The sequence below is a fragment of the Anomalospiza imberbis genome, chromosome 11 (genome assembly GCF_031753505.1).
Source record: "Anomalospiza imberbis isolate Cuckoo-Finch-1a 21T00152 chromosome 11, ASM3175350v1, whole genome shotgun sequence".
In the NCBI taxonomy this organism is placed as follows: domain Eukaryota; kingdom Metazoa; phylum Chordata; class Aves; order Passeriformes; family Viduidae; genus Anomalospiza; species Anomalospiza imberbis.
Window position 1 is genome coordinate 8,692,943 of NC_089691.1, and position 17,572 is coordinate 8,710,514.

The following is a 17,572-nucleotide window of genomic DNA, read 5'->3' on the forward strand; positions in this document are numbered from 1 at the left end:
ACTCAGGGCTAAGGGTCAGGCAGTGTGGAGGACCTGACTGCATTTGAAGGTGGTTTGAAGGGCTCTCAGCAACCTCTGCCTGCTCGTGCCAGCGCCTGCTGTGCTCCGAAGGGTACAGGTCCGGGCAGGAGTAGTTGTGCAGGAGCAGGGACTGGTGCTGGTGTCATGGGAAGGTGGCAGAGGTGCCCTTTGTGCTGGGAATATGGAGAGGACAACCTTGCTGGGGCCAAAGTCTGGTTGGCTTTGCAGCTCCTGGGTTTGGCCATATGAGCCCAAGCAGTGCAGGTGTGGGTACAGTCCCATGTCCTCCCCTGGGGGCAGAAATTATTCACTTTTAACTGAGGCAGGTGCTCCCCAAAGGGATGGTAGGCCATGACAACTATTTAACTATTGGCAGGGAAGAGGAGCTGGGGTTCTTCAGTCTGGAGAAGAGATGACTCCAGGGGGAACCTAAGAGCCCCTTCCGGTGCCTAAAGGGGCTCCAAGTCGGCTGGAGAGGGACTTTGGATGGGGCACGTAGTGATAGCACAGGGGACAACAGCTTTAAACTGACAGCAGTTTTAGATTGGACATGAGGAAGAAATGCACTGTGGCGAGGTACTGGGACCTGTTTCGCAGAGCAGTTGCGGCTGCCGCATTCCTGGCAGCGTCCAGCGTTAAGCTGGACAGGGCTCTGAGCACCCCGGGCAGAGAGCGGGGGAGGCCGGACCGCGGACCCTCACTGGCGGCAGCCCCAACTCCATTTCCCGGCGTGCCGCGCGGCCGCTGCGCCTGCGCCCCGCTTGGAAGCTTCCAGTCGGGGCGCGAGGTGGCTGCTGGGTAGAAGACGGGCGGTCCCTGAGGCGCCATTTTGTGGCGAGGCAGCGATAGGGACTGCGCCGTTGTGCTTGGCGTGTGGCGCCGGATAGTGCTGTGCCGGGTGCCTGCGGATCCTGGGCGGCGGCATGGGCTCGGACAAGCGGTGAGCGGCGGTGGGAGGGCGAGGGGAGACGGGAGGAGTCGGGCAGTGGTGGGGGTCGCGGCGGGCGCTTCACGCTCTGAGCTCGGCCCGCTGTGCCCCGCAGGGTGAGCAGGACGGAGCGGAGCGGCCGCTACGGCTCCATCGTGGAGAGGGAGGACCGCGACGAGAGGGAGTCCCGCAGCCGGCGCAGGGATGACTACAAGAGGTCCAGTGAGGAGCGCCGCGGTGACCGCTATGATGACTATCGCGACTATGACAGCCGAGACTACGACAGCCGAGACTACGACAGCCGCGATAGCCGAGACTGCCGCGACTACGACAGTCGGGACTATGACAGTCGAGACAGCCGGGTCTGCCGAGACTACGACAGTCGCGACAGCCGCGATTGCCGAGACTACGATAGCCGAGATTGCCGCGACTACGACAGCCGGGACAGCCGAGACTACGATTGCCGGGACTACGATAGTCGGGATTGCCGGGACTACGACAGTCGCGATAGCCGAGACTATGATAGAGACTACGACAGCCGCGATTACGACAGCCCCGAGGTGAGCGGGGTCGGGGGGCCGGGGCCGGCACTCCGGGGTCTGCGGGGCGGAGGGCACCGGGGGCGGGTTTGATCCTGGAGCGCTGCCCGAGGCCGTGGGGAGCAGCCCCGGGCAAGCGGGCGCTGTCCGTGTCGCCGTCCGTTCTGTGGCACTGTGGGGACACGCTGCAGGGAATCGCGGTGGCTAACCCTGGGCGCTGGCTTCCAGAGGGAGCGGGAGCGCAGGAACAGCGACAAATCAGAGGACGGATACCATTCCGATGGCGACTACGGCGAGCATGACTACAGGAACGATATTAACGATGAAAAAGAAAGCAAGACCATCATGTTGCGTGGGCTCCCCATCACGGTTACGGAGAACGATGTGAGTAGCCGGGCAGGGCTGTGCCTGCCTTGCCCCCGGGCAGGGCCGTGCCGGAGCGGTTGCTGCCATTTTGTTGAGCGCTGCATCATGGTGGCCCCTCTCCAGCGCTGTCGCGCTGCCATTTTGAGTCCTGAAAGCATTTAAACTCCCAGTGTTAAGTAATAGAGGTCAGTTCAATGTTAATCAGTCCCTTTCAAATAGAACGAGCTGTGAATACTCGTTTTTTCACGGATGCTTTCCCTAAGAATGGATTTTAAGCTACCTGCTCTTAACTGCTTTTCTGTAGGAGAGGGAAGAGGCGGATTTTTTTTTTTTTGCCTCTTCGCCCCACTGCAGGGAGGGAGGAGGAACACAGTGACAAAGAGGTGGCACTCACCAGTTTTTCTGGTCTTTACCGAGGCCAGAACTTGTGACTGATGGGGTCACACACAGTCACCGAGCTTCTTAGCCGAGCACAGCCGAGCACAAAGCTGCTTTGTGTGGGCACAGCTGTGGGAGTCAAAATGGCTGCTGCCGAGATGAGGGAGCAAGTACCGACGAGCTTGGTGCTTACTTGTCTGACGTGTTTAATAAAAAGATATTAAAGCTTTAAGGTTTTCTTATTTATCTTAACTTCTTAGGGTTTTTTTCCTTACTGGGTTATTTTGGTTACCAAGCTATAAGCACACAAGTGTTATTTGAGGGGTAAAAGCTGAGCTATGCCAGTTTGTTTTCAGTCAAGACTCCGCCTCTGCCTCCGATGTGTATATGCCTTAATTGCTAACACAGAGAATACATTTGCACCATTTCTACAATGGAGAGATTTTCCTTTGCTTTTTCTTTGATTACTTGTTACCCTCCTGATATTGAGGGTTACTATTCATCATATACTGCTCTAACATTTTCATGAGTGTGTGAAATCAAGTATAGGTCCCTGCATACAAATGGGACAGCCCGGTCAGACGATACACAGAACACTTTAGAACAGTTCTTGTTTCTGAGATACTGATGTTGGAGCTCTACAGTTGTGCAGTAACTGTAGCATTATTTATACATATGTTTAATTCCGGACTCAGAGTGTAGACAATGTATCTTGGAGCTCTACAGTTGTGCAGTAACTGTAGCATTATTTATACATATGTTTAATTCCGGACTCGGAGTGTAGATAATGCATCTTGGAATGTAGAGTTAAATTTTTACATTTACATTATTTCTGCTTGTGTACACAATTTTATTATTTCCCTACATTTTTCATAAGAAAATTTCACTTGCATATCTGATATTATTTCCAGTCAGCATATAAATGGGCAGCTTTAGATAAGTTTTGATTCTGCTGAGCAGGCCTGTTGCATGTAATATGGTTTGAATTCTGTGAAAGCTGCTGAAAAACCTTGTGTCTTCTGCTCTTGAGTAAAAAAATCTGTTAGTGTTTGTTTTTCGTCCATGCCTCTGCATAGTGACTGGGGCTGCCTGTGCCACAGCAGCTTTGTTACACCTGAAGAATTGACATTGCGTTAGCTTTTTTTTTGATGTCATGTTCTTCACAAAACTACTTTATCCTGAAAAATCAATGGAAATCAGTTAGAGGATGTGATCTTCAGCATGAGGCTTAGGAATACATTCATCATGGAGCCTTGCAGTGCGGGCTTCTTGTTTTCCATTGCTAGGAGCAAAGGCTTTCTAGACATGCAGGGAGAGGGATACCAGCAGTGTTCTTTTTAAAATCTTGGGATTTGCCAAATACTGTCCAAATAATCTGAGAACACGCAATCGTAGGAATTCATGTTCTGGATGGTTCAGTGTCCTGAGTGGGGATTACAGTTGGTTTAGCGTGTAGCAGAAGATTACATGGACTTTGATGCTCATCAGTCCCCTGTTGGGTTCTCAGTAAATGTTTTCTTTGTCTTCGAGATAGTGTTGAAAACATTGTTTTGTGTATCTCTTTCATGGTACTGCAAGGTAGGTGGTTTCTGTGACTTCTGTCTGCCAAGTTATGAAAATTTTAACTGTTGGATCAAAATCTCCTGCAGATTCGTGAGCTTATTGAGTCCTTTGAAGGTCCTCAGCCTGCAGACGTGAGGCTGATGAAAAGAAAGACAGGTGAGAGCTCTTAATCCAGTTTTTGACATCACCTTCCTCTTCCCCAGCCCAAAAGAGTATCCAGAATTGTCCCCAAACTGCAAGCACATGCAATAAAAAAAAAAGGTTTGCCATGGCTAAGGAATGTGGCTTTTTGGAAGACTTAGATAGCTGGTCAACATGTTAAAAGAAGTCTGTCTACAGGGGGTTTTGTTAACAGGTATTGGTAAGTAATCATAGCGTAAACCCATTTAATAGTATGTAGTCTGTTGCATGGTTACCCTTAAACATGGATTCAAATCGAGTGAAATGTAGCCAGTTAAGGCAGCTTGGTTCCTTGCCATGGCAAAATAACGAGCAGATCCCAGCAGTTGACGTCGCATTTGTAAAGCTGCTTTGTCATGAAGTAATGAAGCAGTTGGAGAGAGATTCACCTGTTTTAAAGGAACTGACTAACACAAGTATCCCGTCTATATCTGAATGCTGTCTCTAGGTGTAAGCCGTGGTTTCGCCTTCGTGGAGTTTTATCACTTTCAAGATGCTACCAGCTGGATGGAAGCCAATCAGGTTGCTTCACTCACCAAGTCTAGATATTCCTGAAAATGGAACAAGTCTGTACAGTTTAACGAGAAAAAAAAAAAAAAAAAGGAAAAAATAGAGGTGGAAGGAGTGGTTTGTTCCATAACAGTGATTTAAAGAATAAAAGCTTTGTATATATTAAAATTTGTAACATACAAGATAAAATTAGGAGAGAAAGTTCTACTTTGGTGAAAGGTGCCATTGTTTTAAATGACTTGGATTCCATTTAATTGATTTATGAAGATTTGACTAGTAGTCGTTAAAAAATCCTAGCTTATTTCCACTTGATGTTTCCTTCTCTGTTGTCAGAGAAAGCACCACATCTGTGTTACATTGGTATTAGCCGTGAAAGAGAATTGTCAGTTCTTGGCAATAATCTGTTACCCCAGTTAAAGAGGGGGAACTGGCTCTTCTAGAGAAAAAAGCATATTCATTTCGACTAAATTAGGCAGACAGTGAGATCTCACATCTGTTAAGGTTCTGTATTTTGGCTTTTTTGTTACTATGACTTGATAAGGAGCCAAAATGCAGTTAGAATCCTCTGGTTTGTTTTCCCATGAGATTTTCCTGTAACACTGCAAACAGTTTCACTTGCTTTTGCTGCTTTTTCAAGCATTCTTAACCTATTTTAACAACAGAACTTAAAAATACTCTCAAAGCAAGCAAAGTGTCAAATCACTGGGGTTTTTTTCTTGCACCTGAATATTTGATGCAGTGGTCCTATGACAACATTATGACTGTTTCTCTGCTCTGTTGATGTTACAATAAAGAAATGGCACCATCCTGGGGTTCATGGCAGTTCCAGCAGATGGAACTTGTCATATGCCTTGTGCTGGAATAGTGTTTCATATGTCCCACACTATGGGTGAGATCCCCAGCCAGAGAGCAGCTTTCAAAGTCTGTTTTCCTGACATGCTGCTCAGTAGGGCAGGTGGCTACAGGGGAAAGACTAATACCAAGAAATTAATGCTGAACATATTTTCAGGAATTGATTTTTTTAATATATACAAAGCTGTACTGATGCATAATTTATTGAAATATACTCAAATTCACTCCAGTAAGCAGCCACCTTAGTAGTAGGGAAAACATAGCCTGTCCCCAGCAGCCGGGTTGCTGACTGTTAGATGACAGAACGATGTATTGCAACTATGCCAGCAGCCTTGTTTCTATGTGTGCACATCCAGTGAGTGCTGGGCCCTCCAACCCTCCCTCCTGCCGGTAGGAGCAATGGCTTTGCCCTGTTCAGTCGTGCAGAATGTGAGAGCCTTATTCATGCTACGTGCTAGATCTGTGTCAGACCCTCTTATCAGAAAAGCCACTGGTCCTGACACTGTGGTACCTCTGCAGAAAGCCAACCTGCTATGAAAATGGTTCTGCCGTTGCAGTGTCTGGGGTGTGGCCTCTAATATGCACTGCCTCACATGTGCTTCCACCTGTTTGACCAAAATATGTTGATAGCCATATTTTGAAAGGTCATTCTGCATACCCACGCTTGGCAAAGCGTGAGGCTGAGAATCAAGGCTTCTTAATAGCTGTAAATTCCTAACTCCTCTGAAGTCAGAGTGAGAGGACGTGCTGAAAGCATTATGAACTTTTCCTACCCCTGGAGAAGCTTCACGTGCAATCTAGTTACTCATTTTGGAGAGCTCTTGCCTGAATGAAGAACACAAACCTCTTGTGCAGGCTTCCAATTGAACTGATGCAGTAGTCAAATGAAACCACTCTTGAGTTATGTTTCAGTTGATGGCACTTGTAATCCAGCCTTCAAGAAGTCTAAGCAGGGTCCCTTTGGGAGGAATTACTGTATTTTCAAGGGGACACTTCTGAAGTGTGCTTGGAAAAGTAAATCCAAATATGGTTAAAAGGTCTGGGGTGTTTGGAGTAAGGGACGAAGTGAAGCAGTCACCTAAGGACATGTTTAAAAAGTCTCTCAGTGCTATACCAGAAGTGAATAGAAATGTGGGGGCAAAGACACTCCTAAAAATGTGTTTAATCTGAATGCAGCAGATTAGGACTCTTGTCTCCTTCGAGACACTTTCTGGTTCCATGTCAGCGTTTAGTGTTTGGCAGCTTTTTCTACGCTCCCTGATTCTGTTTATCTTTGCTCCACATCCCATTCTCTTACTGCCCTCGTCCTCCTCTCTGCAGGATTGGATGGGCAGGGTGTAGGTGGCGGTGGTTGTCCTCCACATCCTCCCCATATGTTGTCCATTTAATTCAGGAGCACTGATTCCTCCGAAGGGTGCTCTGCCATGGGAAAATGGACATGTGTGTCTTGATACAGGAATAATTGAAACCACTTTTTTTGCAGAAAAAGCTGGTGATCCAAGGGAAGCAGATTGCAATGCACTACAGCAACCCAAGGCCTAAATTTGAGGACTGGCTCTGCAACAAGGTACAACACATGTTTCTGTGTGAGAGTTTTTCTTGCTCTAGAGCTCACCACTTGCTCAGTGGTTTAAAGAAAGTGATGCCTGAATCAAACCTGCACCTGCTCCTGCTCCCCATAAAGTTAAATTATTCCTCAGCATGTGTTCCCTTCTAACCCTGCTTTTAGTAACTATGTTGTGACTATGCTGGGATTGTAAGCCAAAGACTACACAGTTACAATAACTAATTTGGGATGGCTAGAGAGAAAGTAGCTGGGATGTTCTGAAAAGCAGCTGTGGTGTAGATAAGGGTGTCTTTTGATGTTCTAGATTATTCTGGTGGGTTAGCTTTATTGTGTTACTTTGTGTCAATGTTCTGTGTGTTGTTAGTGTACAGCAAATGCAGTGTTACTAAAACTACCCAAGTTCTTACTAGGCTTCTCTTGTTTGTCACAGTGCTGCCTTTACAACTTCAGAAGGAGGCTAAAATGCTTCCGCTGTGGAGCGGACAAGTTTGGTACGTTACCGTGATCTCTTTCAGTTCGTGGGAAATTTTCTGGCCTATGTAGGAACCAGAGTTCTGTGTAGGTTCTAGACTGGCTTATGAAATGCTGAGCTTGAAGTGAATGAGCTGTGTCCTGACTGAAATATTTTCTCTTCATATGAAGATTCAGAGCAGGAGGTACCACCTGGGGCAGCAGAAGCCGTTCAGTCTGTGGATTATTACTGTGATAGTAAGTGATCTTTGACTTACTCTAAAATGCGAAATGTAAACACACATACTAAAAATACGTACCTCAGCATGCCAGCTGAAGGACTTTAAATATTCTTCAAAGTTGTGGTGTGCACTGCTAATGGCATCCTTTTTCTCCTCAGCCATCATTCTTCGAAACATTGCTCCTCACACAGTAGTGGAATCCATCATGACTGCCTTGTCTCCATATGCATCTCTGGCAGTCAATAATATTCGTCTTATCAAAGACAAGCAGACTCAGCAGAACAGAGGCTTTGCATTTGTGCAGCTGTCTTCTGCCATGGTGAGGACTTTACTGGTGTTCTGGAGAGGAACAGCTGGTTAACCACCTTCTCTCCCTTGCAGCATATAGAGCCCTGAGCTGTCTGAAGGACTGTCCCCCTTCAAGGAGTGTTGATGGACACTGTGTGTCAAAGCTGATAATATGTAGCTGCAGTTTGAAAGGTGGTGGGATGTTGGGAGCACGTTGAAAATCTATTTTGGTAGCAGAGTTCTGTTCTGGATTGCAGCCTAGCTTCGTGCTTGGATTGCAGAAGTACTGGTGCAGGATCATATTTTGTTGACAGATTCTAAGATCTGGGGCATACAGTGTGGGAACAGGTGCATAGAATTAGGCTTCTTCCACCTTGAGAAGAGAGGAGGAGGCAGATGTTGCTCTTCTTAGCAGCATCCAGTGGGAGGGTGTAAGGGACAGTAGGAACATACTCTCAAGGATGCATAAGGATAGGACAATAGGGAGCAGCCATAAATTGAAACACAGGAAATTGCAGAGGTATGAGAAAAGCCTCCTAAGTTTCAGGGTGGTCATATGCTGGCATGGGGTCCGTGAAGGGCAGTGAATCTCTGTTCTTGGATGTGGATGTGACACTGAGGGATGTGGCATAGTGGTGGACTTGGCAATGCTGGGTTAACTGTTGGACTTGATGATTTTAAAGGTCCTTTCCAACCTGAATGATTCATTGAGTGTACATCAAACTCGAGCAGCAGTGTGATCTGTTTGGACCTGCTTTAGTCAGAGGAAAGCAGGTGGTTGGATTAAAACAGGTGCCTAATCTCAGTTCTTGCCGATGTCACATTTGGAGTAGTTTGTGTCTTGATAAAGCTAAGCATTTGGAACATATTTAATGCTACGTGACCCAGGGAAATACTCAGTATTTTCACGTGACCTGTTAGGGGTCTTGCTTTGCTCTTCTTCATGTGTGTAATGTGAGGAGATGCAGGTGTTTTTATATTTTCAGCTCTTTTCACCTGTTGTGTTCTGTGGCTCTACATGAAAAGATGGAGTTTGGGGGACTTCTGAATCCCCCACAGTAAACTACCCTTCGTAATTATGAATATTTTTTTGTTGTAGGATGCTTCTCAACTGCTACAGATTTTACAAAGTCTTCAGCCACCGTTAAAAATTGATGGCAAAACAATTGGTGTTGACTTTGCAAAGAGTGCCAGAAAGTGAGTGTGATAGCAGTCAATTGCGTTCTTGTTTTTTGCTTTTTTTAAATTCACATACCCACCCCTTCCCTGTATATTGGATGGTTTCTTCTTGTCACCCACGCTTTTATTAAGCAAATTCTAACTCCAAAATTTTGCTTCCCATAAGTCACTTTTGTTGCATGCATCCTGCTTTCACCAGTAGAGTGAAAGCAGTGTTCCTCACACCCCTGTTTCCAGTCCTCTGAAGATAACACTGTAACTGTGTGCACAGCACATTTCTTTCCTAGGAGACCTTCTGACTTGTTACTGACGCTACAACAATGAACCTGAAGTCCCTTTACTTGCCAAGCAATGTTTTGGCTCATTCATTACATTCTGAATGTTTTATAACTGCCAAGAAATCAATGTGTGAGGACAGACTCTGCTTCCTTGCATAGGGAGACACTTCAGTAAAATGCAGTACTTACTCAGGTGCCTGATTTTTGTGATTGCAGAGACCTGCTTCTCCCAGATGGTAACAGAGTCAGCGCCTTCTCTGTGGCAAGTACAGCCATTGCTGCAGCTCAGTGGTCATCCACTCAGGTATGGTTTGGAGTCCTGCTTTCCTGAAAATTAAAATGCGGACCATGTAATTGCCCTGCTGGCCACGTGCTTGGTTCAATTGTTTAATGGCAGATTCAGCCATCAAAAGATTTGGTCCACACACAGTCTGTTTGGAGCCTAGGCAGTGGGGTGCATGAAATTATTTAATAAAGTATTTTATCTCTCCCTGACAAATACTATCTTCTTGAATTTCAGCCACAGACTGGAGAGGGCAGCACCCTTGACTACAGCTATCTCCAGTCAGGACAGGATGGATACTCACAGTATGCTCAGGTTAGTAGTAGAGATGTGCTCTAACCAGCAGGTTGTCAGAATTTGGGCATGCAGATTACTCACCTTGTGTTGTCATTCATTTCCCTTTACAGTATTCCCAGGATTATCAGCAGTACTACCAAAATCAAGGAGGAGTGTTGGACACAGACACAGCTACCATATCAGGTAGTGCTTCCAGCATCTTAGAAGCAGTTGTTTGTAATGATAATTATGCAGTAGTATTTTGCCTGTTTTTGTGAATTTGCTGTGCAGAAGAAGACTTGGCTCATTTTGCTCTCAGGATGTCTGAATGAGGATGCATTACTGAAGAACTGTAACAGATTTGTTGTAGTGGAACCTCTCGTGCAAGATGAGAGGGAAGTGTCTGTTACAGACTATTGACAAGGGCCTTGAACTTATGCTAGTGGTGTAAGCAGCTCTAGCATATGTTCAGCAATAACAGCTGTAGAGGCCAGGAATTGCTGACTTTGGGAGCAGAATATTTCCTCCTGAAAAGGAAACTATTCCTTGTCTGGGTGGAAGATACCCACTGTGTATCTATCTCCTCTAGGACGTTTATTGCCTTGTTTGGCTGCTGGAGCTGGAATTAGTAGCTGAAACTATAAACAAAGTAATTTTTGCCCTAGGATGCAGTAGTTTAACAAATTAGTGTGCTTATGCATTACTGATCTCTTTTGGCAGGAGCTCCAGTCACTACAACGACAGCTGCAGTCGTCTCCCAGAGTCCTCAGCTGTATAATCAGCAGACAAACTCACCTGATTCTCCGGTAATTACAGCACTGATGAGTCCTTGCTTTCAAAGCCTGGGATAGGTGGCTTAGCTGTAGCCTTTGATTTTTTTAAGTGGGTGGTACAGCAAAGCTTCTGAGTGTCCATGGGTTAGTCACAGTGCTTGTGGTCATAAGTCACCTGCCATTTCTTTGGGATGGTTTTGTTCTTTGCTAAAGGTGAGTGCCAAGCATGCTGGTGAGGAGGAGTTAGCTGTCCTACGCGTAGGGTGCGCTGCTCACGCCTTGGCTCGCTGTCCTTGTTTTCTTGGTGACAGATTTTCTAATTGAGGTTTGTGGTTTGGGTTTTTTTCAGACCCAATCAGCACCACCTACCACTAGCAGTCAGGCACAGGCAGCTCCTCCGACTGGCGTAGTGCCTGGAACCAAGTACGGTAAGTGCTCGGGAGCTGCTCTCGGGGACAAGTTTCTGTCACTGTAGCAATAAAACTCGGCTTTGGCCAAGTGCTCCATCACCCTGTCATGGTGAAGCTGCCCCGGAGAGCGTTGGCTGCACGGGTGATTAAGAGCCCTTTACAGACGTGTCTGCCGTTGTGGCTTCTGTAATCTCCGAATTTTACCTGAAATGTAGAAAGATGCCTGTCTGAATTCGTCTGGAACGACCATGTCCCACGCTTTAATTTTTTTACAGCTGTCCCTGATACTTCCACCTACCAATATGATGAATCTTCAGGATATTATTATGATCCTATAACAGGGCTCTACTATGATCCTAATTCCCAGGTAAACACAAGTTCTTCCCACATGTCTTAACTGTTAAGGTCCATTAGTTTCCTATCATCATACGAGTGACATTTGAAGTGCACAACATACCAAATGTTGCAGATAACTCTCAGCAGTGTGTGTAGGGCTGGGACTTGATTTCCCTCTGGTATAGCCCTGCATTTTTCTCTCCTTAATTTTCCTCTACATTTGGCCCATATAGGATTAGCACTTGTCACAGCCACTGTAACTGAGCTATTTCGTTGCGGAGTGCCCAGCAAAGTGCACCCAGCTCTGGGCTCTGGTGGGTCGTCTCTTGGGAGAAGCAAAAGATTCTCCATAATGCTGTTGGGCAGAACAGCCTGTGTTTGGGGACAGAGGCTTCAGCCACTTCCTGCCTTTCGACTCCTCTGTGGAGTCTGCAGAACTTGTTTGGACTCTACAAAACGCCTTCCCGTTTGGTGCAGTAGTGTGAATCAGCTTGTTTGGGTTCTCCCGTGGACACTGAGCTTGTGTGAGGTGTTTAACTGTCTGCCTCTCCTTCCCTCTGGCAGTATTACTACAATGCCTTAACCCAGCAGTACCTGTACTGGGATGGCGAAAAGGAGACCTACATGCCTGCAGCAGAAGGTGTCACATACCAACAGACAGCTACCACAACCACCACCAAAGAAGTGAAAGAGAAGAAAGAGAAGCCTAAAAGTAAAACAGCCCAACAGGTAAAAGAGAGAATGGGATCATAACTGGGATAAAGTCTTCTCTGTGGAACGGGGTATTTCTCCTTTCTCATGAGAAAGGAAATCCTAGGTTATTTAGCGGAGTGCATGCCTTCAATTTGCAGGCACTGTGGGGGGCTGAGGAGAGGTGGAGTTGGCAAGGCTTCAGTGCAGAAATAAGCTCTGCATAGGAGGAGTGCTTATGAAATCCTGCCAGGATCAGTGGGAGTATAACTGAGCCATCACATAGAGGATTAGCTTGATAAGAAGGGTTTGTACAGTAAAAGCAGCAAGCTGTGTTATCTTTGAACGCTGTATACAGGGAAACACCTGCACTACATCCAGTATTCTGTGGTTTAAAAATAAAAGCTAGTGGGTTGTCTTGTTCTGAAACTGCATGTGAGATTGAATGGGTGTCATAAGAGATTGATCGTTGTGAGAGGAGCTGTGTGAGCAAACCACTCTGCATTTCAGATTGCTAAAGACATGGAGCGCTGGGCAAAGAGTTTGAACAAGCAGAAAGAGAACTTCAAGAATAGCTTCCAGCCACTGAGTACCAGGGAGGAGGAGCGTAAGGAGTCAGCAGCTGCAGATGCAGGCTTTGCCCTCTTTGAGAAAAAGGTGAAGGTGATGGCAGTGGTGTGTGGTGGGGTTCTTGTGACAGAGAGCTCCGTGCTCATGGCATTCTTGTCTCATCTAGGGAGCTCTGTCTGAGCGACAGCAGATCTTGCCAGAAGTGTTGAAAAATGGAGATGATGAAAATCCACTAAAGGTGAGTATGGTAGAGGAGCTCTAGCCAATACTTGCTTTCAAACCTAGATTTCCATGGCATTACGTGTAAAAAGTGGTGCTGATGATTGCAGTGGTGTGGTGCAAGTGCAGTAGGCTGGGTGACTGAGATACACTTAGGACAGCTGTGATTCTTCTTACCCTTGAGCTCAGTTGGGGTTTTGAGGTTTCTACATAGGCTGTACTGAGAAGTTTTGTTTGGCTAGTGGGAGCTGTCTTGCAGCCACTGTGGTTGTACTTCTTTTGAGTTGAAGTACTTCAAAGTGTGGTCCCAGTACTTCATAGAACAGGGACCCTGCAACAGAGGTGGCAGAGAAGGCTGAAATACTAAACACCTTTGTTTCAGTCTTCACTGCCAAGGCCAGCCCTTAGGAATCCCTGACCCAGGGGAACATGGGGAAAAGAGCTAGCAGTGTGAGAGTGCTAGCTTTCTTGAGCACTGGAAGGTTTCTTAGAGAGACTCTGGAGTCGCCTTTCCTAGAGATGCGCAGAGGTCATCAGGACACAGTCCTGAGCACTATGTGCTCGGGGCAGACCCTGTTTAAGCAGGAGGATTGGACTGGATGATCTCCAGTGGTCCTATCCAACCTCAGGCATTCTGTGATTTCATCCTTAGTAATGGGAACATGCTGTTCCTCCTGTGCTACACATTTGCAGCCTTTGTTCCCTCTTTGTGCTCCCTGGACCTGTGGCACTGTTGCACTCCCCTAATGCTGTCTTTCCTTTTCAGCGTGGCCTTGTGGCTGCCTACAGTGGTGACAGCGATAATGATGAGGACTTGCTGGAAAGAATGGAGAATGAGGAGGAGAAGCTGACTGACTGGAAGAAGATGGCTTGTCTGCTGTGTAGAAGGCAGTTCCCAAACAAAGATGCTCTGATTCGTCACCAGCAGCTGTCTGACTTGCACAAGGTAGTTACACTACTTAGTGAGGAAAATACTGGGTTTTCATAATTCAGTGTGTAAACCAAAACCATGAGGCATGTTGCTGTTTGGAAAACTGTTTTTCTTAAAGCAGAAATCTGCAGGTAGATTGCTCTCCCAAAAGTCAACTACTTCATTTAAGAAGAGCTATTGTACATTTCATGTTGTTGAAGTGAATCTCTCTTCTTGTTTCAGCAAAACATGGATATATATAGGAGATCAAAGCTTTCCGAGCAGGAACTTGAAGCCTTGGAGCTGCGTGAGAGAGAGGTCAGTGTTGAGATAAGCAGATGAGTAGCTAATGGAAAACCTGTGCAGGTGATCTGTTGAGCTCTCCTTATCCTGACACACGTCACTCAAGATAATCCTGTAAACCAACCCCTTTTCCAGTCAATGTTCAGAGCTGCCCTGTGAGATGGAGAGAAGTGTCCTGTATCCCACAGATCTGGCTCAGCATGGAAGGCTCATTCCACCTCTAGCTCAGGGCTGCCAAACTGGGACTAGAATCCTGCAAGTCTCTTCCTGCCCCAGTGCTGGTTCAGATGGTGCTCCAGGGATTTGGGTCTTAGGCTCTGCTGTTGGCGGTGCTAGTATTAGTGGGCTGCAGTCTACAGCGTTCAGTAGTAGCAGGCGTTTATCTACTCCCATAGCTCAAAGCTGAACAAAAGTGTGTTGAAATCCATGCTAACTGTAATTGCTTTATGCAGATGAAATACAGAGATAGAGCAGCTGAGAGGCGAGAAAAGTACGGCATCCCTGAGCCACCGGAGCCCAAGCGCAAGAAGGTCTATGATGCAGGCACAGTGTACGTATCTGAAAGCTCCTCAGCAACTGCCTCGGTGCACCGTGAGCAGTGTGGCTAACTTGTTAACTCTTCTCTTCTTCCTGCAGGAATTATGAGCAGCCCACCAAAGATGGCCTTGACAACAGTAATATAGGCAACAAGATGTTGCAGGCCATGGGCTGGAGGGAAGGTTCAGGCTTGGGAAGAAAATGCCAGGGCATCACAGCTCCCATTGAGGTAAGTAAAGAGGGATGTCTCCTTGAGGAGGGTTGGTGCCTTTGTTTTTTTTTCTTGTTTAACCAGAAGTGCTTGCTGCTAAAGAGCTCTGAAGGAATAAACTGCCAGCCACTGCAAAGCTGCCTCTATTTATGTTGGCTCCTGCTCATATTTCTCCCACTGGATGCTGAAGCAGAGGCATGGCTGTGCCTTCCTCCATTTGGTATTTGACTCCTGAGGCACTGTGGCTCCAGTACACCAGGAGGGGCTGCCCTCCCTCCAATTGTTGCCTTTCCTGGCCTTGCCTGTGCTCCAGCTTGTGCTGTTAGGAACTGTTCTGTGCAGTAGGAGTGGGGCCAGAGTAGTGTGAGGTATGGGGTATTACATGTGCTCCAGTCTCTCGGTGTCCATGGTGGTATTTACGGCTGTAGAGATCCCCAGGGAAGTTTGGGGAGCTGGCTGGATTGATGGGATTTTTGGCAGTGCCCTCGTGGTGGTTTGGCCGCTTGCTGCAGAGCTGAAGTGTCTCTCTCTTCCCTTGCAGGCCCAGGTGCGAATGAGAGGAGCTGGCTTGGGAGCCAAGGGCAGCTCCTATGGTGTCTCCACGGCAGATTCGTACAAAGATGCAGTGCGGAAAGCCATGTTCGCTCGGTTCACGGAGATGGAGTAACGCCTCTGGCCTGCAAAGCACTTCTTGCTAGCAAGAACTGACTGTTAAACTCTGTAGCCTTGGTGACCTGGCTGTATCCCGGCTTTGGTTTAGAGTTGACCATTTCATTCCCTTGGACATTGTTCCCTGCTCAGCATGTAAAAAACACTTCCATGAGCAGATTGTTTGAACTGACTCAACATCATGCTGGAGAGCTCCTGGTTAGACCAAAGGGGATGGCTGATCTTTATATGGTCGTGTATATAGTGTAATGTATTCTGTGTTTTAGCATGTTGTCCAGGTACTGCTCCTGCCCTCTGGAGCAGCAGCAGGGCCTGTTAGCTGTGCTTTCAAACTGTCTCTGCTCTCCTTTTGTTGTATTGTCTGTGGGTTTTTTTTTTTTTTTTGAGAATTTTCCTGTACATTTTGTATAATACATCTTTGTATAGACTTTTTGAAGACTTTGATTCTAGTAGCCAATTTGGCTCATTTCCAAATGAAATACATCCAAAAATTATCGTATTTCTGTTTCTCGGTGGGTGAATGAAGAAATAAGTTGCCAGTGCTACTTGTCCTTTCTGTCATTCTGCTTCTTCCTTGATGAGACTTCATCCTGGAGTCTCCGTTCCATGCAGCTCTCTACTCGCCTCCCTTCTTTCATCCCTGTGCTGTGCCTTGTTCTCAGCATCTTTCTCGTAGTTCCAGCATGGATGGTGGCTGGTGGAGCATCAGATCTCTCTGTAGCCCTCCTTGCCATCACTGTAGGAGCAGGACAGGTGCTGCAGCAGTGTCTGCACTTGCCCAGGAGCCCTGGGTGTTACTTGCCCTTCATTGGGCAAGGAGGGGAGTGACTTGTGGCACCTTGGGGACGGTTTGTGTGGTCCACCTCAGCTTCTTCTGGGCTGCCTAGATGCTGTGGGGGAGCTGCAGGCTGGGTGATGGGAGGATGAGGTTCCCCAGAGGTGTTCTGCAGCTGTCCTGTTACTGCCTTTCTGAGCCAGCGGTGAGCTTTCCTACTGTCCGGGCAGGTATAGGAGGGGGAGGATGAAGCAGAAGCAGCTTCACCATTTGGGCTTGGTGCAAAGCCCTTCTGGGGGTCAAGACCAGCATCTTCTAGCTGCTTTTTGGAATGCCTGGATCCTGCTTTACTGGCTGCTGCAACTTCACCTCTGCCCCTGTTGCACTGTCAGGCTGTTGCCTGCTTTTTGAGGGGTGCCTGGCTTGGGATGAGCCAAGGTGGGGGAATGCCCCCACACCTGCATCAGGACACGCAGGGCGTGGGGTCCCTGCCAGAGTCGCCGGGCCGTTCCACCAGGTGGCAGGCGTGGCCCAGCTTGACAGTCTGTCGCGGAGTGTTTCCTCTCTGCAGGGCTGCCGAGCATCGCTGGGGCTCCAGGGCTTTTCCCTAGCTGGGGCTCCAGGGCTTTTCCCTAGCGTGTGGCATTCCCTCTTCGGCTCTACTGAGGAAGCCGGGTGGCTTGAAACAACCTAAAAGTGACAGCTCCCTGCCCCAGCTTCCCCCCAGGGTGATGATGGGGAAGGCAGCCCTGGTGAACTGTCATGGGGCCCCGTGTGCTTTTGGCAGCCTCCCCCCACTCCCTGTTGTGTCCCGGCTGGCAACACAGTGAAGTGCTTTGCTGCTCAGGGCTGTAAACGGGGGGGTTTGTTTCCCAGCAGGTGGGTTCGATGGATCGATAAAGTGCATTTGTGAAGCTCAGCTGCTTCCCAGCTCATCGATCCCAGTGCATCCTCCTGACGAGGGGTGATGCTGCGGGCACGGGGGAGGGTCTGCAGTGGGCACAGCACCGTGTTCTCCTGTCAGGTTCACTCCCTCCTTGCTGCAACAAAGTGCTGCCCCAGTGCCAGGAGCTGAGCCAGCCCCAGCTGGTACCTCCTGCAGAACAGTTGCAGTGGGGAGCCAGGAGCATGCCATGGGGGCACAGGGATCTGCTAATGGGGATAACTCTTAGAACGGGATGCCCAAAGCAGGGTCCCTTCCTGGGGCGAGATTTTAATGGGGTCCTGGGCTTGCAGCCACCCCCTCCTGTTAGGTGGGTTAAAGCCCTC

The 17,572-nt window shown here is 47.7% G+C and overlaps 1 protein-coding gene across 1 annotated transcript; it reads left to right on the forward strand.

Moving 5' to 3' along the window:
• Positions 1-803: 803 nt before the first annotated feature.
• On the forward strand, positions 804-16,073 carry RBM5 (RNA binding motif protein 5). The gene is made up of 24 exons (XM_068201723.1): positions 804-961; positions 1,065-1,509; positions 1,717-1,872; positions 3,882-3,951; positions 4,424-4,497; positions 6,821-6,904; positions 7,335-7,395; positions 7,547-7,612; positions 7,755-7,915; positions 8,984-9,081; positions 9,558-9,645; positions 9,862-9,939; positions 10,032-10,104; positions 10,621-10,706; positions 11,023-11,101; positions 11,359-11,450; positions 11,984-12,148; positions 12,620-12,766; positions 12,846-12,917; positions 13,665-13,844; positions 14,052-14,126; positions 14,564-14,661; positions 14,748-14,877; positions 15,401-16,073. The coding sequence occupies exons 1-24, from the start codon at positions 945-947 to the stop codon at positions 15,524-15,526; spliced, it is 2,721 nt and encodes a 906-aa protein (XP_068057824.1). The 5' UTR covers positions 804-944; the 3' UTR covers positions 15,527-16,073.
• The last annotated feature ends 1,499 nt before the right edge of the window (positions 16,074-17,572 follow it).

Bases quoted from the DNA above. Each gene is read 5' to 3' on its own strand.
- RBM5 (XM_068201723.1), top strand. The intron at 7,916-8,983 runs GTGAGGACTTTA...TTTTTGTTGTAG, and splicing joins TGCAGCTGTCTTCTGCCATG to GATGCTTCTCAACTGCTACA. The intron at 11,102-11,358 runs GTAAGTGCTCGG...ATTTTTTTACAG, and splicing joins AGTGCCTGGAACCAAGTACG to CTGTCCCTGATACTTCCACC.